The sequence below is a fragment of the Diplotaxodon limnothrissa genome, linkage group LG20 (assembly GCF_057381915.1).
Source record: "Diplotaxodon limnothrissa isolate DT_005_m linkage group LG20, D_limnothrissa_male_GT1.1, whole genome shotgun sequence".
NCBI classification, from domain to species: domain Eukaryota; kingdom Metazoa; phylum Chordata; class Actinopteri; order Cichliformes; family Cichlidae; genus Diplotaxodon; species Diplotaxodon limnothrissa.
The window spans coordinates 3,760,178-3,780,278 of NC_140615.1; the positions used below are offsets into that span (position 1 = coordinate 3,760,178).

At 41.5% G+C, this 20,101-nt stretch overlaps 1 protein-coding gene across 1 annotated transcript; it reads right to left on the reverse strand.

Annotated features, from left to right (window-relative positions):
* Nucleotides 1-4,055: 4,055 nt before the first annotated feature.
* Nucleotides 4,056-19,371, reverse strand: acvr1ba (activin A receptor type 1Ba). Its single transcript, XM_085345444.1, has 9 exons — nt 19,208-19,371; nt 9,621-9,857; nt 9,265-9,525; nt 8,893-9,123; nt 8,559-8,726; nt 8,306-8,462; nt 7,459-7,583; nt 7,233-7,363; nt 4,056-6,650 (listed from the first exon to the last, which is right to left on the reverse strand). The coding sequence occupies exons 1-9, from the start codon at nt 19,269-19,271 to the stop codon at nt 6,525-6,527; spliced, it is 1,500 nt and encodes a 499-aa protein (XP_085201570.1). The 5' UTR covers nt 19,272-19,371; the 3' UTR covers nt 4,056-6,524.
* Nucleotides 19,372-20,101: the final 730 nt, after the last annotated feature.

The following is a 20,101-nucleotide window of genomic DNA, read 5'->3' on the forward strand; positions in this document are numbered from 1 at the left end:
TAATCATGCCTCTTCCTCTCTCTGTATTATTTAATGGACTGTTGTTAAACTTTTACTGTAGTAAGTCTTCCTCCGCCTGAGTACAGCCTGCAGTGTTTCTACTTCCCCTGTAGTGTGCTTTTTCTAGTGCTGGTACTGTCTCCTCGAGGCTGAACTGATGGCAGGGAAAGACTTATTGGAAAAAAGGGCATTTGTTTTCATTTCTGTATAAGAATAATGAGAAAAAAAAGTCTTTAAAGGGAGCTTTACTAAAACTCCACCTTCCCATACTACTTTGGTTCCTCCTTCCCTTAACCTAAGACCTCACATGATTTTAAAATGCAAAGTTGTAAAAACTGTAAATATACTATATGCATTGAGGGAGGGGGGGACAACAGCTCTTTATCCAGACCCTTTGTAATCAAAGTCAAAAGTGTAGAAAAATAAAATTGGAAAAAAAAATCAACCACTGGATATCATTTTAACAAAGATAAAGCTGTACATAAATATAAATATATGTAAAATGGCAAACTAATATCTTTATGTATATGAACCAGAGTGTTTTGCATTTACTTGTTTTTTCTATTAGTGTTTTTTGCTATAAGCTTTCAGGTGAGTTTGTTAAAAATAGATATGAGGAAAATGTCCGGGGTTCTCGACGAGAAGCCGACGTGATAACGAGGCTGTTTGGATTCACGCAGAGAGTTGTTAATTAGACATGGAAAAATCACTTCTTGCATAAAGCAGTACAATGGTGCATAGCATTTGTATTTATGTAATATTGTTCATGTTTATTTTTTTCTTTTTATTTATGCTACTGCTTGTTGATTTACCAAAACCTCCCCCTTTAATCGGTCAAAATTAGATTCATATAGTCTTGAATGGACAAATCTTGAATTCCCTAGAATATTGTTAGTGTTTTGCTTTTTCTTTTTTTCCCCTTTAATATCTTCCCTATAGAAGTGAATGTGTTGGTTAACATTGTGAAATGGTTACTTGGCCTGATGTATGTTATGATGTAATAATCAAAGTTAATCCCATACTTAACCTGGTAATGAATTGCACTCTCGTAGTATAACAGAAACTTTCTCTGAAGTGGTAGATATTGATCAAGTATCCGAAGCAGTGATATATATACATATATATCTATATTTTTTGGTATGTTTCTATTCCAAGGGAAGAACACGAGACATTATGCCGCTCACTGGATTTCCGCCTGAATAATTTTTAACTTCTCTGAAACTTAATTTAAGTTCTCTGCATATCTTATAATTTAATAAAGGTTGCTCATAATTTGATTTTTTTTTTTCTTTTTAACCTCACGTACTTTAAAATACAAAAAAAAAAAGATGTTGCATCTGTACAGCAGAGATACTTTTAGGGAATATGAATAAATATAATGATCATTTTTATTGTATGTGGCATGTTTTATATGGATATTATTTTGAATTGTACATATTTTTTTCAGGACGCCAGAGGTTGCATCTCTTTATATACTGGTTTTCCACTTCCTTTCCCCTTCATCTTATTTCTTTGTCTTTTGTTTCTTGTAAAGGAAAAATAAAATGCATTTTAAATATGTGCTCATTTTCTATTGTCAGCACGTGACCACGAAGCTTGATACTTGGGTCAACCGATGGTTATATGAACCGTTTTTACTCGTGGTGGTCCTACTGGTCAGTAAAGGGATGCTTTACTATTCTATACATGAACCAAGAAAATCCACTAAATTATTCTGGGAAAACAAAGCTTTCACATGGCACTTGTGCAAACCATAGGATGATGCCAAAAAGCAGAGTAAGAGCACTCCCATCATGGTTATAATTCTTAAATTGGTCATTTGTAGATTTTAGATTTGAAGTTCCAAACAAAAACCTCTAAAATAAACATGTTTTATTGCTTAAAAATCTCAATTATATTCGCATACAGGCCAACAGAAAGTAAACAAGTTGTGCCATTGTCCTTGTCAGCGGATAAGGTCTGTGAGCTGTGTGCTTTTAGCTGGTAGGATTGAAAGAGTGAATTAAATAACCGGGTTCCTGGAACCAGTATATGCAGAAGAGCATCTCTGAAAGCACAGCAGATGGGCTACAGCAGCAGCAGACCACACTGGTGTCGCTCCCGTCAGCTAAGGAAAGGAAACCGAAGCTAGAATCAGCAAAACTGGAAAATCATTGCCGAGTCTGATAAGCCATCATTTCAGCAACATTAGGGATTGAAGGGTCAGAATTTGGTAAAACACCTGCCATGTATGGATGTATGTCACAAAGTCTTAATGAACTAGCAAATGTAGTTTTTGGTAATGCTGTATGACTGAGGGCGTAGTGGTATTAAATTATATTTACATGCACATACTTAACAGCTAGGTACACTACAATAAAGGGGGTAGCAAGTCAAGTATAATTATTTCTTTGTAAAAACCTAAGAGTAAAAAATAAATAAATAATAGAAAATCCAACATGCAGATCAACATAATGACTGAGATAAAAACACTGGGAGGGGCCAGCGGCACCCCTCAGCCTCCTGCTAGATAGATCTATGGTACCATTTAAAAAAAATAAATCCTACGTCGCATTGTTCACAAGTTATCACAGTCACAAGCTTTTCAAAAAAAGTTGACCTCTGACCCTTGATCTTGAGATCGAGGTCAATGAGATTTGAACTTGAACTGTTGAGATTTTTAATAGGTCCACCTGTGGTGTCAATTTCAAAATCGTAGGTGACTTCCTACTCAAGCTATCGCATTCACAAGATTTTCAGAGAACTTGACCTCTGACCTTGAGGTCAAAGTCACCGATGTTCAAACCAGATTTTCAGTAGAGAAACTGATGATACTGGCTGTATCCCAGCTCAGGGTCTGCAGCCTTAAAGTACGCATTTCAAGGCCGATTACGTCACAGCGGCGCGCCGAAGGCTGTCCCAATTCAAAGGCTGCTCGAAATGCGGCCCTGAAATGCGTCCTTCATTTCCCTGAATTTTAAGGATGTGGCAGTGTAGACTTCGTGGCCCAACATATCCCAGAATGCATAGCGCGGCGGTGCGTGTGGATAAATTTGCCGAAAAAAACAAAACAAAAAAAACGGCGGATGAGGGGCGGCCGAAGAGTAAACTTTAAGTACTGAATATTATGTCACTTATGTGCAAATGTTTAATAACGAAGAACATTAAACATTACTGTTGGCCACATGTCGGCAAAGTTATGTGACATTAGTGACGTTTGTACTAACTTGGTTTTAAAGCCTTTACTTTAAAATATACACCGATCAATAGCTGAGCTTAATCAGAGAATGATCAAAGCTCATGTAGAAACAAACAAATGAACAAAAGATTTTCTCCTTCATTTCTGTCAAACACAGCTGTATGACACGTTTCCAGCTGTTAGTATCATGGTTGCTAGGCAACCTGGGCAGCGCAACGGAGGCTAGACCGTCCCATTTCACAAGCCTCGCACTTCCGGCCTTAGCGGTCTTTGAGTACGCGGCCCTTGAGGATCGTTGAGGCTGCGTACTTTAAGGCTGCAGACCCTGAATTGGGATACAGCCATAGACGTGAAACTGATATGTCGCTTCGTTCTGGAGTTTTAGCTTTCACGGGTGTCCACGTCACCTGCCCGTCTGGCAGGGTGACGACAATCAGCTTTTTATGGCTGTGGGGGGAAAATGCAAGTCACTCCATAATATGCCCCCCAACAATATAACAAATTTATAATGTAAGATGGGCAAATATTGCTTTTCTGTAAAACTACCAGGTAATTAAAATACTACTTACAATTATTTACTCCATGCAGTACTTATTACTTAAGCACTACTTAAATGTACTTCCACTGTAATTGTTTCCTATAAGAACCTGAGATGTTACCAGTCATTGTAGTGCACCTAAGTATTTGTATGTAAATATAGTTATATTGTAATTTATAATCCCCCATCAGTGTATTTTGTCTTTAGTCACAAGCCATAATTTAAAATATTATCTTCTTTATGAAGAAGAAAAAAAAAACAAAAAAAAAAAAAAACAAGAGAAAACCAAACATCTGAAATGAGCACTGGCCAGAGTCACGGATAAGAAAAAGAGGATTTTATTGTATATCATCTATGTACACCTTTGAACTAATTCTGAAAAGATCTGCACAATATTATTTTTTATTACCTATGAACAGGATGTCTGATGGTCATATACCCATGGCAACAAACCAAACATGGACAGGAGTGTTTTGACAATTTTGGTTCAACTGACAGCAGTCGCCCACTTCCCCTCCCTTCTTTTATTCACTTCCCTTTGCCCGCTGAACTTCTACCCATGTTAACAGTAGCAGCAACATTTCTGGGGTACACAACCAACAACACAAACAGAAAACAAAAACAAAAACAAAATAAAAAACAACAACAAAAAGCACACAGGAAATGGTGGGGGGAAAAAAAACAAACAAAAACAAAACAAAAAACATCATCTCTTAAGTTTATCTACCTCAATGCAGAGGACCCAGTGTTTGAGACAGCATGCAAAAAATGGATACCAACATGACACATGGATTCTGGATCAAGTGATGGCGTAACTAACGTTAACTAATCGCCCTTGTGGACATAACAGTGCAGAGCCCGATGGTGACAAATGTCAGTGTAATACTTTCATAGTCTCGTCTGGAGACGGACTCAAAGTCAGATGTAGAATGAAAACATGCAGTTTCTCTTTACAGCATGTCAGTCTTTGACAGTAAAACTCCCAACTACATTTTACATCTAACCACATGTTCCCTGTGCACGAACTGTCAGCAATCATCTGGATTTCTGAATAAACAGCCAGTGGCAGTATCAGAATAGTAAGGTTTACAAGAAGCTGCTAAGTATTCCAGTGTCATTGAGAAAGATGTCACCCCAGAAGACGTATGTAGAAACAGATCTGCATTACTCAGCTCTTGAAAGAACTCAACAAGCACCTGCAATAGTTGTGTTTATATAGATTTTAAAAATTAAATTAAATTAAAAAAAGGAAGTTGCAGCAAAATGGCCTGGGATCAGTAGTACCACCAAATTACCATGAGAGGAGCAAGTGAAATACAAATTCCAGCAGATATCGCAATCCTTTCCTCGGACAGTCAGAAACCATAGACGGATCAAACAGATGCGTGAAAGTACCATCAGATTAAAATCACTGATCAATGTCACACTGGAGCTTGTGGCATAGAAGGAAAAAAATAAAACAAAATGCATGTTGTATATACAAATCATATGTACCCATCATCAGTAGTGTCTAATGTTAAAGCCAGAAGAAAAAACACCCATCATGATCTTTTACACAAAAAATATATATATTTTAAAAAGAAAAGATTGTTTTCATTGCCTTTTCATACGCCTCTTATTTGGCCCGTGTGTACTACGTCTTCACCTGTCACTGCCAGAGGGTTATGGCTGCATTCATTTTTCAAACAGCATCTTTACTTTAAAAAAAAGAAAAGAAAAAGAAGAAATTAAATTTAAAAAATAAATGAATGCAATAACCCACGACTCTGAAGACTTTGACTGAACTACGACATTTAATTTTGTGGTTTGTCACATCTCATCTCACAGTGTTCATCATTATGTAGTAAAAACTATGAACAAATAAATAAAACCATCCCAAGAAGAAAAAAAAAATTAGAATAAATTCAACATTATCCCTGCCACATTTCAAACTAAACGCCAGGACTGGACCGCATCTGCTATGTGACACCTGCCCGGTCTCACATGTGATGAGGAAGCTACAGTTGAGTGCAACTAATTTGTGTTTGAAGATTCAAGTGAGGGAATAAAATGAGGGGGAAAAAAAGCACAATCCAGCTGTTCATGCTTAATTACCACATGTCCAATAACTGATTTTCTCTAATGAACTACAGCCTACACCAGTAGACATTGTAGTGTCTTGGGAACATGCTAGTAGTCCAGACACCTTTTACTTACACACACGCGCACACACACACACACGCACACGCACACATAAAAAACAGTGCTTCAGCCTCTTTCCCCTCCTTACAGCGACAGAATATGATGTTGTATGGCCAACACAATGGAAAGTTATGTGTAATCGTTCCTAAACTTGAAGCCCACGACATGCCCGACTCTTCTGGACGACTTTAGTCCATGTTGGACAATTTCAGAGAGGTTAAAAGGAAAAACAAGAAAACAGATGATCAAAAACAGAAGATTCTTTTCACTGTACAAGAGTTCTACTTCCTGCCATGGGAGATGAAAAAAAGAAAGGTTGAGTGTGATGATATTAACAGTGGTAGTGCTGTAGTGTTGTGGCCCATGGAGAAGGGAGTCAGAGGGAAGGAGGAAGAGACGTGAGGAGCTAAAGGGAGGCAGGGGAAGGGAGAGAAAAGTCAGGAGGAGGAGGAGAAGGGTTGATTCTCAGTAGTTTTGGCTAAAAAGGTGAGGTAGGCCTTGTCACAACTTGGAGTGTGGCTTTAAAACTGGCAGGGTTTTCATTTGCAGTCTGTCTTTAGTGTTTCTTTCCTATGGGAGTGTTGTCTGGTTGTGCGTCTCCAGAGTGTCTTTCTGCCGCCTGTACGCTCACATCTTCACATCCTCCTCCACGCTGAGCTGAGACAAAGTCTTCTTGATGCGCAGAGCTGTCAGTCTGGCTGCTCCGTTGGCATACCAGCACTCCCTCATGATCTTCCCCATCACGCGCAGTGACTGCGCAGCAAGAGGACAAAAGTGTTACAACATGACTTATAGCCACAGACATTTGAATGAGTCGCGATCTGTGCTTTTCAAACCAGCCTCTGTGTGTGAGAAAAATGTCAGAGTTTAAGGTAAGACAGACCTGTGCACCTACATCAGGGACATTAAATGTTGATTACTGCGTCTTGCACTAAGGCAATAACAGACTGTTGGACTGGCTCATTTATTTTGTATATTGAGGGCACCACTGCTAAGAATAGTACACTTTATGTAAAAAGCTGTTTTTCTGTTTTGTTTTTTAAGTGAAATTAAATCCAGAAATGAACTGATTTATCCAAGTTTTACTTTATTTGCTGGTAGCCAGCTCAGGGACATCATGAACCCCAAATTTTAACAATGGACGACTGAGTAGATAAAACTATTTTAATCCTCCCCCACAACACTGACTCAGAAGTTGGCAGTCTACCTTCATACTTGTAGACCAGAACATCTTGTACTGCCAAACTAATACAGCCCAACTGGTTCCATATACTGCCATTGGACATATTTTTAGAAACCACTAGTGCAGCTGTTCATATACATGGTGTGAAATACCTCATAGCTCTGCCACCAATTGGGCACATTGGGCCTCAGTTTCTGGTCACACACCACCTTCCTCATCTCTTCTATGGACGGGTCAGAGGGCACAAGGTCATAGTAGGGTAGCTGGTACTCCTCATGGATACCTGTAGTACATGACAGAGAAGCATTTTCAGTCTCAGATTTCATGTTTCTGTTTATTTGACCAACTGTATCATATTTATTTATATTGTGCTCTTACCTCCTGTGTTGCAGCGACGCGCAATCTCCCAATACACCAGGCCCAGTGCGTAAATGTCAGCACACTTGAAGGAGTCAAAGTGTTTCATGTTTATGGATTCGTCCAGGACTTCTGGAGCCATATACCTGAGGGTGGACACACACAGCATGAACAACAACTTTAGCACCACTAATAGAAACTGAAGTAAGATAACAGCCTCCCAACAAGTCTCAAACTTTCATTCCTTGTAATGCCCACTAGGGGGCGATACCTATGGCTGCAAAAAAGATTTCTGGTCCTCAGAATATGAGAAAAAACAGCCCTCACGCTTCACCCCAGTAAACACTTTCTTGATCACAGTCTGCCCTCGGTGACTCGTTTCTGGTCATGTTGAATTTTTGCATTATGCCAAGTTGTTGGCCAATGAGCATGCAGTTTCACAGTCAGCTCTCCTCCTCCTCAATAATTGAGCATGCAGTTTAAGATCACCAAGACAGCCATTGAGAAAAATCACATCTTAAGGCTTTAAAACAGGATTTGACAAACCACTGTGTGGTCATTGTAGCTACTGCCATCTTTTACACTCTACATCACAGTACATCTATCTCACTCAAAGTTCTACCAAGGTCTCCCATTTCTGTGGTGCAGAGAATAACAGGGTATTACATCCAAGAGTGACTAGAATTATGAAAAAGTCAGAAAACTAAAATCCAGCTTTGCAAAGTTTTCACTTTCTGATATTCAAAGTATTAGAAGAAAAAAAAAGAAAGAAAGTTGTCAGATGTATTCTTTAAGGCCTCAGGGAAGACCTGTAAAATCCCCTGTGCGCTTTATCTACTTGAGTGCTGATAAGTATGGAAACATTTACCTCTTAGTGCCCACGCGCTGATTCGGTGCAATATCGATCGTGTCTGTGATAGACTCATGGCGGACAGCCAGACCTAGGTCAGCTATAGCACATGTGCCGTTCTTCTTAACCAGAATATTTTTGGACTTAAGGTCACGGTGAGCAATGCCAGGTTTACCTGCACGAGAACCAACACAACAGCATTACACTTGCATCAAGAACATGCTCGCCCTTTACATATAACATATCCACTCTGCAGACATGAAAGTCCCACCCTGAGTGCCTAGGATCTCCATGTGTAGGTGTGCCAAGCCGCTGGCAGCTGATAGCGCCAATTTGATCATCCCCTCAATGGTGACAGAGTAGCGATTCAGGTAGTCAAAAAGTGAGCCATGCTCATGATAGTCTGACACCAGCCAGAGTTGAGTCCAAGTGCCGTTGTCTGAAAGGGAACAAATGAATAACGTCGATCAAATAATCTACTCTACTTAAACAGCAGCGAGCTTGTAAAACATTTTATTTTGAAAAGGCCTAAACTTTTACTGTTGAGGGTTGTTTAAAGCAGCCTTCTTGTATTGTATCTTCATATAGCCAACAGTTTTCCTCACCTTTGTTGTCTGCTGCAATAAATCCTAGGATATTTTCATGCCGTAACATGATTGTCTGGTAGATTTCAGCCTCTCTGAACCAGGAGCGCTCCTCTCTGGATGAGAAGATTTTCACTGCTACGTCGCCTCCCCTCCACTTCCCGCGCCACACCTCCCCAAAGCGACCTTTTCCTATTATTTCCTGCAGCACAATAGTCCTGGCCACAGTCCGCTGCACAAACAGGGGCAAACCTGCAGAGGGGGCAACAGACAGGCAACAAATCAACAAGAGTTCCCTGATAAGTATCCTCACACCGTTATGGTGAATGTTACTCATTTGGGCATACTGATATATCTAAGGATGTATGGAAGCTCCTGCTTTTGCATACTGACCAGAGCCTGATCCAGAGGTGGACATGTCATAGATTAGGTCCTGGAGCGTCTTGTCCTTGGCCAAGTATAGATGGTCACAGGAGGGATCTTCTACCTCCAGCCGTTGTCTGTGGCTGTAGGCCCTCTGGTGATACTGGAACAGGAACACCCCGACCATCAGCAACACACAGAGCAGGAACACGGGCCCTGCAATCACTGCCACCAGCTCCACTGGCCCCCAGTTGCTCACTTGGGTTGACCATTCCCCCCCTTTGGTTGGGACTAAGACGACAAAACAAAACAAAAGAAATGGGTTAAAAAAATTAAAAAATAAATAAACAGTCACAATTGCTCTAAAGTATTTAATGAGGTCTCACCTGGGACTTTCAGGTCAATACTGTTGCAGTAATCTACATAGCAGCAGTGAGTATTGAAGAAACCTTCAGCACTCAAACAGTAGAACGGTTGCCCAGGAGGGACCAGGCTGTCCTGGTTGATGCAGACACGTACGTGTTCCTCCTTCCCATTGACATAATAAGTTGAAGCCATGCAGGCACCGTCTGTCTCGCACTCATAGCCTGTCTTCTCACAGTTTGTGCAGTTGCAATGTAAAGCTGAGAGAGTGAGAAAAAGAAAAGAAGTTTATCACCACGAGGTTACAGAGTCCTCTAGTTCACTTCTTCATTGTGCCCAGCAGGGGGCAAGCATACACCACTGTTTCAATACAAAATGTAATGAGGGTCCCTTTAAATTGTGGGCATATTATGACGTGCAGACACAGATCCTTAGTGTTCAGCAGAAGCAGCCAGACAGCCCTGAAATCAGATCTTTCACTGCAGATGAACCCAGACACGCAGGGTGGAGACAGTCCTGCCCGTCGGGACAGACAAAGTGAAACTCAACAAGGGGAGAGGGCTCCTGCCAAATCCCCAATGCAGCATTCTGCTCCATTCCTCTCCCGGCTTTTTCTCATCGACACCGAGAGCCGCCACTGTTTCAGCTAATGAGACCAGAGTTTTATTAAACACAGCACACTTCTGCGCAGGAACCTATTAAAAGGTGACACACTGGAACTCCTGCCGCTTTCACAATAAAACTATGGTGGTCCATATACGCGCAAACAAATGAGGTCAGTGCCTGCCACATCTAAAACAGAACCAGTACTGGTTGAGCAATCCAGAGAGCAAGAAACTGAAAACTGATTAGATTTGGAGTGAAATGTGATTTCGAGTCATACCACACATGCTTCTCATTTAGAGCAAGGCCAGCACATTGGGTTTCTTCTAAGGTTTACTCCTACCACAGCGCACAGCAGGGCATGGCATAGTTGGTTGTAGGAATGTGGAGCCGTTTTTATTTTTGGTTGTTCCTTTTACACAGGAAAACCCAAAATGAAAAACGTACTGTCAACACTACCGTGGGTGAGGCCAGACAAAGGCTGGACCACTTGAGACTAATCACTGTGGAATTAACAAAGACAAGACCACTATACCCTAAAACAACACAGGAGGAGACACAAAGAGAAGAGGAATTTCAATCCCTATTCTTCTTCAAAAAGAGGCTCAACATTGGTCGGACAGCTGACAATGCCTAGCCTAGAGGAAAGAAAGACGTTGAGAGTGGCAAAATTCCACTAATCCTCTGTGTCTTATACTAAAGGGCTTCTTTGACCAGATGAGCTCAGTGATCTTCTCTTTTTGAACCAACGAAGAGGTCGGCCAAAAGGTGTCAGCAGATTCCAGCAAATTAAGCAACTACCAGAGTAGTAATAAAAAATAATAAGTAATAAAGTAATAAAAAAAAGAAAAAATTCAATGAGTGATATACTTATTGCAACATCTGCATGTAACATCCAAGTGGCCTAAACCACAAACCGTGGTGTCATAGCAGTGGTTTCCCCTGAACTCTTGAAGGTTTATTTCTGCGTGGGAGCATTTTTTGCATGTAGCGTGTACGCTGATGTGTCTATGCTTGTTCACCGAGTAGTAACTGGAAATGTGGAACACTTGAAGCAGAGTTTCAGTAATATTTCACATCTGGTTAGTGTGTGTGTGTGTGTGTGTGTGTGTCTCTTGTTCTTGAGGAGGTGAGTGGGAAAGTGACAGGAACTCAATGCTGAGTGTGTCCAAATTTCACTCAAGTTCGCATGCAGATGGAATTTCCTGCAGATTACACAGAGGTAAAGCAGGCTGGGCCTGATAAAAAGAGAAAAACAAGCCCTGTGCCACATCAGGCTAGTGCGTGGCAAATAGTTTAACAAAATAAAACCGATGACAGGAGTCATGGCTGTAGGTTTAAATGCAGGATGACACATTACTTCCATCAACATTCAGACAACCTGAAACACCTCTTTCCACCAGGACCATCTCTCCTTCACGTCTGCCGTTTATGGCTTTTCAGTAAAGCATATCAAATTTTTACCAAGTGAATCCAGACAAGAGCCATTTTCATCAATACGTTCTCAAAAGCAAGAGCAGCATTTAAAAGGAAATACACACGCAGCACATTTTAAGACAAAGCGCCTCCTCACCACACTTAGGATTGTAAACCGAATCGCCTCACAAAACTCAAATTGAAGGCTATAAAAGTTTTTTTCATGACAAACATATTGCACCAATACACGATAATGAGCTAACAGGAGTGATCTGACAAGAACACGGTGATCTGAAATGAAAAGGCACATTCATCACTGGAGAGTCTGTGTGTGGTAAGACAGATGGCACACAAACACAGACAGAAGCTCAGGAAGGAAACCAAACATGGCTGAAAACACACACATTTGCTTCTCAACTCTACCATGGATGGTTTGCGGCCTACCAAGAGTTTGGTTTGTGGGAAGTCCTCCCTTTCATTTAGGGCTACCTCATGACTATACCATGTGTAGCCCGCTTCCACGCTGAGAAGCAAAAACATTATGTGTGTTCAGCACAGCAAAAACATGAGAGGATATTTATTATTAACTTGATGGTGATTGATTCACAAGTTTAGATAAAATGATCTGATGTTTCATTACTGACTAATGCTTTTATCTAAATGAAAACATCCTGTAAGTTGAACGCCCTGTGACTACAATGTATAACATTTATGCAATCAGCAAACAGGCTTAGGCGATATAAAAATCTGTCCACCAGCCGTAAACGGTTCTACTGGTGACTGTGTAATATTTATCGATATGTGCATGATGAAAAAACACCCAAATAAAAGTCATGAGCAGAAAGCCCGAGATGAAGCAATTAGGCAGAGGACATTTCTCTCACATCCTGTTAATAATGAACAAGCTGCTGGGAAAAACACACGTCACTAAACCATACGGGCACACGAACAGTTATTGATTTAGTTTTCAAATATAATTTATACCAATTGGACAGCAAACATTAAAACACACTCAAATGTCACCTCTGCTTTCTGAAAAACTGAAAGAGGGACACGAATGTGCAAAATATGGGCCGACTCAACTCATTAGCACAAGCTTTGAAACCTGCTTTACAGGTTCTTTATCTGCCAAGTTAGATCCTCATGGAGGCAGACCACCAAAATAGAATAGTAAAAAAATTGGCCTTCAAATTCACTCCAAAAGAACAAACTGCTCAAGAATTCAGCCAACGCTCACCCGCCAATATATTCATCTAACTGCTAAATCACAGCCCCAAACAAAACTTTGCAAAAGATGGCACGAGGTAGCGGTTAAAAAAAACAAAAAAAACAAACAACAACAACAACAACAACAACAAAAAACCATCCAAAAAACCGAGATGAACATCAGGCAATGTGGAGTTCTGCTACTTAACTAATTCAAACAAAAAACATTTATCCAAATGCTGTGTTGTTTACACAGCGCTCTGCATATCTCAATAGATTCAGAGCCAAAGTGTTACAAAGCCAGACTTGCAGGAATATTACCGAGCCTAAATACACTTGGATCTGAGGAAAAGGCCGTGTGTGTGAAGTTTGAGTGAACTCTGCTCTTGTATCCACATAATTGGTGGTCTTTACACTGGTCCTTTGTGTGGAGATTAAGGCGACATGAGGAGGGGATTGGACTGGCCCTACATGAACAAAGACTGGAGTGGGGGGTGTGCACTTTTGCGTGGGGGGATGGGTGGCATACAGGGGACAGCAGAGTGGGGTTACCAGTAACAACCCCGATGTTTGGGGGAGCTGCTCTGGGCCAGACAGGATGGGGGTTGGTCCCCATTTGGGAAGGACAATACAGAGGGGGAGGCGGCAAACAGGGCCCCCCAGCTGCGATTGAGGTCTGCCCAAGTGACCAGCTGCGACTGTCATTAAAACCCAGTCTAGACTTTAACTTATGGGAGGGAGCAGAAAAGGGAACACATGACAAAAACAGGGAGAGCAGAGCCTAAACGCAATCCCTTTGAGCCGTTAGCACGGAGTTCCAATCATTCCGTTCGTGTTGAGACAGGAAATGGAGAACACAGTCAGGAAAACATTATTAAAACTTTGTTGCCATAAACAGCGTTGCCTTAATTTGGCGGTCCTATGAACCTAACGAAATAAAACACAGAACAGCCCCATTCCACAGAACTTTACCCATAAACCACGATGACAGCGTTCAGCAGATGCATGCGCCGTTCAGACCGACTTGGTGGAAACAACGCTCTCAAAACACGACTGAAGTTCTGTGTACGATAACATAAAGAAAATACTGTAAATGTGCTTGGCGCAGGGCGGCAGGTTACACAAACACTGTGGGTTTCTGGGGGCTCAGACAGACAATCAGCACGTGTGCGTGCATGGGGAGGGGAGAACCATTACCAAAATGCACTGGCTGAAATTAGATCCATACAGATACCAGACAGAGCTGATCAAGACAAGCAGACGCCACCAGACAGTGTGAGTGCAACACACATACACAGGCTAACATACACATGCACACACCACAACTGTGTCCTAATCAATGCTAGGGGAAGGAGGAAAGTCATTACCTTTGTCTGCATCTCAGGGTCAGATTACTGATCTGATTCTAAAGTGAAGTCTCTGGGGCCGAGGCTGCTTCTACCATGTCTACCAACCACCAGCCTGAGGCTACATCCCTTCCTGTCTTGTCTGTTGTTCTGCTTGGGTTCAAAAGCACACGAGTGTGAGCACAGGTTCACTTTGGATTTGTTGCAGACACTTGTGCTCAGATTCTCAAACTGATTTCTAAAATAGTGGTAATATGAGTCAATGACATTTGAAGCTGCTTGAAACCCATCCTGGATGTTTGCAGAAGTGTCGTTTTTTTCCCCTCTTCGGTTACAATTATTTGTTAAACACAAACACTGTTTTCTTACAGACCAACAACTGGCGCCAAATACACTGCAGACACTTACACACTTATTTTTAGTTTGCTTGTGTTTAGCCTTGATGTCAAGTTCTTCCTGTTAAAAGGGGAGTTTTGTCCTGTCCCACCATTGCCACGTGTCTGATCATAAAGGGCAGTTTCATAGTCCAAACTTTTTTTTTTTTCCCCCTTGGTGATTTTTGTAGGGTTTCACCTTAAAATATTAAGCACCTTGAGGTAAACTCTTGTTGTGATCTGGTGTTACATAAATAAAACTGAAGTGACGCACTGAAAACTAAAGCTAATTTCCAAAACTCCTTGATTCTGCTGTAATTTGTATTTTCATTGCATAAATAACTGAGAAGAATGATCAGAATGACAATATATACATAGCACAACATATATATAGAAATTTCACATATGGCAAAAATATAAATTTTAGTTATGTCACTCTTTTCATTGTGAAAAAAGACAGATTAAGTTATTTTGCAGATAATCCTTAAGCTAATAATATTGTGAAACCAAAATAAAAACAGCCCAGACAAAATGCAACGTTGATCCGAGAACACCACAAGGATTTGGCATAAATCCAGCAGTTACCTTTAAAGCTCAAAAAAAGCAACTACTTTGCATATTCACACACTTACTCATAAGAAATTTTTGCTCTGTTTAAGCTACCAACACTATCTGAGCCCAGGAGAGAAAATAGGGTTAAATGGTATTTGAAGAGCTAGTTAGATAAGGCACTCTCACTGGATTCCAAAAGCAAAAGTTTTACCCTGGATCACACTAATCAAAGTAAATCATTGTCACGGAAGTATTAGAGAAAACTTGACAAGTAGACTGCATACCTTCTAGCAGAAAATTACAAGGCAGTGTGGGTCTGATCTAAATTCCAACAGCAGTCAGAAAAAACAAAAAAGAAAAACAAATCAAAGAGACATGCAATGGAGGAAGCTGTCGAGTTTAGCTCTATAGACATAAATTAATGTAACTATCAAGTCTGTGGAAGCACGGTGAGAAATCACAGATCTTATGTCTGTGTATGCTTAAGATACGCCACAGAAACAAATGCAGGTTCATGAACAATATGCAAAAACTCTTTAAACAAAGACAAGTACTTTAGAGTAAATTGAAGAGAAGAGGACAGGCAAGAAGTTGGCTAGCTCTAAAGCAATAGTAATTTCTTGCGGTCTAGCATCAGTAATGGAGGAGCCGGGTCAGTCCGGGGCTATGCCGTCTGCTGTAGCAATTAGGGCTCTCTGCCTCCGGGCCAAAGGAGGTCATTAACAACACTGGTCATTATGGAAGGAAAACTAGACCACCCCGGACCTAACCTGACCCCGACTGGCTCAGTGCCACATTATGGAAATTGTTAGTAAACACAAATTGCAAAGGAGGTGGTGTCTGAGCCAGGAAGCAACCAGAAATTTTATACAGAGGATTTGATGCAACTTCATTTGATCACGACATAGCTGCAGGGATCTGGCAGACAATACAACTTATCTAGAACAGGTTTAAACAACTTCTACACACTGAGGGAGAAGGAACCCCCGCCCCTTTAAAACACGTTCTACTTTTCAAACTCAATCTTGCTTGAAATCCAAATGTCCATCTCCCCTCCCCTGTCCACACCGTCTTCTCTTTACGGGCTTACACCTTGGAACCTATAAAGTTTCAACCTCTCTGTACATTCTCCCTGCTCTGATCTAATGGGCAGGTATACGCATGTTCCAAACTGACTAGCTCACACAGCCACCACCTGAACTCTTTCACATCAAATTTGACATTACACAAGCACCTGCACCGTTTACCCCTGTAGAGTGAGTTCCCTGTTCAAACTGAAAGGAAGGCATGTTTTAGTTTCAAGCCACAACCACACGCCACAGACACGCAACATTATCCATTAATCTGAGTGCACCTGAACAGGTCTACCTTACATCTTAATGAGCACTACGGCCTTTTTCCATAAAAGCAGCAGACCGACAACACTCTACTATCTAATTCTGAAACCTATATACTTGCATAAATGTATAGGCATGCGTGCAATTACAATGTGTTGATGTAAGCCACTGTGAATCATGCCGTTGCCTGCTGTGCATCTCAGTTGCTCATAATGAGAAGGGGGGGAAAGAATCCTTCTGAATACACTCATGTTCGGTCACTATGTTGCAGTCAGAAAACTCTGATCTAATGCATTCTGTTATTCACACATAGGCCACTAATGTTCATTTATTTATTTAACACATTCAATGTGTTAAATAAATGATGGGAAGAACATTATACGCTCTATTTACCTCCTATTGGATATCATACCTCACTAGATGCATGATATCCAAATCTCACATGTATGTGGTTCTATCCATCAACGTTGTATGTGTAAAATAAATGAAGAAACATTAATAAGCCATGTCTGAATGACAGAAGGCGGTCATTTTACCAGAAAGACAGCAGGGTTATGCATCCATGACTAAAGAGTGGAAAAGAGGCACATCAGGAAACGACAATAGTCTGGCAGGCCTGGTGATTGTATGTTGAAGAGCTTCCAAAGGTGAGTTCAAAGGTCAAGAGATAGCAGGAGCTCATCTATCCAATGGCCTTCCTCTAACCTAGAGATAAAAAATTAAAAAAAAAACCCAACCCAAACTAAAGCTTTCTTCACCACCCTGTTAGAAGTAAGTGAATGAAAGCAGAAACGGGACCACAGACAACAAAGTACAGATTAAATTCTGACAAAGCAGCAGGCTTTTATATAAGTGAGATGGAGAATGTAGAGAGAAGGGGAGGGACGCGCCCTACCTAGCGGCACTGTGGTTGACAGTGCCCATATCACATTGCTACTTTGTTCAATTCACCCAGTCTGACTGCGTCACGTAGACATGTAATGCCCATAACACCAGTGACTCCTAATCCTCGTGAAGTCAACAACACGTGACAGATTCAAACCTGTGAGTAAAGCATATTCTCACAAAAACATACTCGCGCAGGCCTGGAATCTGCTCCAGCGAAGCAGCTTTCAGGTTTGTCTGGTTTCAGCCTGTGCATGGTGTAATCCATTACATAGGGAGAAAGCAGCTCATGATAGACTCGTGGCCCCCCTTGCATGACAAACCCTGCCAGATGGACAGACCCATTATCACTGTGTGTGTCTGCACCGGTCACAGACCCACCCCCAACTCTCCCCCTTCACACATCTCTGTTAATGTTGGTGTAACCCAGGCAAACAAACTGGCCACTCAGGTGTGACAATTTTCCCAGCATGCCTTGAACTGATCAACCTTAGTGTACTGCGCCCTTATCTAAACTTGTGGGGGAGGAACAGTTTTTATGATTCTCGGAAGGATGACTCAATTGTTTAGCACAGTACACTTTAATGGATAACAAATGAAGCAAAGATCATTTTTTCCCCCTGGCACACGGATCATTTTAATAATAAGTGTATCCAGTGAGTGGCAAGTTGAAACAAAGGTGCAAAACTCAAAGGAAGAGAACAGAGTTTTTCATAAAACAAGACATGCTTGTGTCTAACCTACTGAAGCATAATGAAAGTGAAGGGACGTTTGGAGCAAACTTAAAGGTCAGTAGATGCGCTGAGGGGCCAAACGCTCTGTGCTTTGGCTGAATATTTGGTGATATACTGTGTGTGCTGTTACATATAGTGATATATTGTGATGTGGTGCTGTTGTGTGAAGCTGGGCATCAGCTGCTCCAGCAGATGGGGAGGAATCGGACTGAAGAAGGACCATAACTGGCGCCTCAAAAGACCCCACTTGCCACATTTCCATCACAATGAACCCAGACTTCAACTCTGACTTCTGTCTGGGATGGCTGAATGTACGGCTGCTGTCGCCCTATGCCAGCATTCACTTTCTGCTGTGCAGGAAGGAAAGGGGGGGGGGGGGGGGGGGGGGGTCCACTAAGCACCCTTTTCACTCTTTACAAATGGAAAGCGATGGCAGAGCTGCCAGTGTTTACCCTCAGAAAACACATTTCATGCACAAAGTAGGTTAGGCCTTCATTCAGAGGCTCCTTTCTGCTCCTTCCAGCGTGGAAACCAGTCCTCACAACATGTGACGAAACTGTAACTGACCACATTACGCAAATTCAACCAGCCAGCTATCATTATACGATGTCCCCAAGCAAAACAGCGATAAGCAGTCACAAGCCAAAAAGACACTATTTTGTAAATAAGTTAGCATAACAGCCACACAAGAGATTAACCTCAGCATCAACAGCACCATGTAGACTACTATTCCTTGCTTGGGGTGTTCGTACAGAATAATAAAATCATATTTATATCAGTTTTGTATCCATTTAATAACACAGATTTATCAACATTATTGAACTTTAGCTAGCAGACGTTAGCTGGCGCTTCGGAACAGACAGCCCCACCATGTTGTTGTTGTGGTGGTGGTTGTTGTTGGTTTCGCTACTCGTGTTCAACAACAGCTCAATTGAATTTGTCAGCGGATAAAAGCCAAAAATATCGATAAATCATCAAACACGGCACGGCAGCCGGTTCGACCAAACAGCAGCCGTGGTTTTGAGGTCGACGCTAGCAAGACACGGCTAGCCAAATCCGCGATAGAGAGCGCCATGACGATTAGCGACAACAGGCGATGCCCAGTCCAGGAAAACACATCGAGACAAAAGCCGGAGAGGTGCTCGGATGAAACTTACCATTACCGACGGCCACCAGCCCGAGCAGGGCCAGCAGCGTTGGGGCAATTTGTTTTAGAGCCATTTCTTCATAACTCCCATCTCTCCCGCGATGAAATGCGTCGTAAGTGTGTCGTTATCAACACGACCAGACCTGAAACACAACCACAGTCCAACCGCACACCACCACCACCACCGCCAGATACTAGCCAGCCTGCCAGCCAGCCGAGTGACGTGTTTAAAGGGGTGTGTACGTGCGAGTTTAAAGGGGAGGGCTGAGGGCTGCACGTCCCCTTCTGCCCCTGAGGTCAGGGCTGTGTGGTAAATAAAGCGGTGGGCGAATTGCCTTCTTCCAGTTTCACATCATCTAAAGAGCAGGAGTGATCACTGTGTGTGTTATTTATGATAAATTAAAAGTGCTTTTGGAAATTAGGTGCCTGGATAATATTCTAATGATTGATGTTAAAATGATCTGGGATATATTAAGTCAAATCTTCACTATCCAGTAATTGCAGTGTGTTTTTCATGATTATATATAATACCAAAAAGAGCCTTGTGAGCTCAGTTCATAGCTAACATTGTGCATTTGATGGTTTAGCTACTAAAAATGTATGACCACGCTCAGGTGCTGCTTTCACTGAAATCAATCTGTTTTCTTTCTGTGAATTTTTATGTCTCAGTTCACTTTTTCCAAATATATATTTTCAAGCAAGTTTCTTTTTTTATTGAGCTCTGTGTATTATGTAACATGAAAGAAAACAACAAGTGAACAAACTGAGTGTAACTGGCAATGTTTATCATTTCTGAAAATGAAAAATAATGTTGGTGTGTATGTCTGTGAAATGTGACTAAATGTGTTGCCACAACTGGCTTTAATGTGTGTAAACAAAGTGCATCTAGGGCTCTATAATTTAT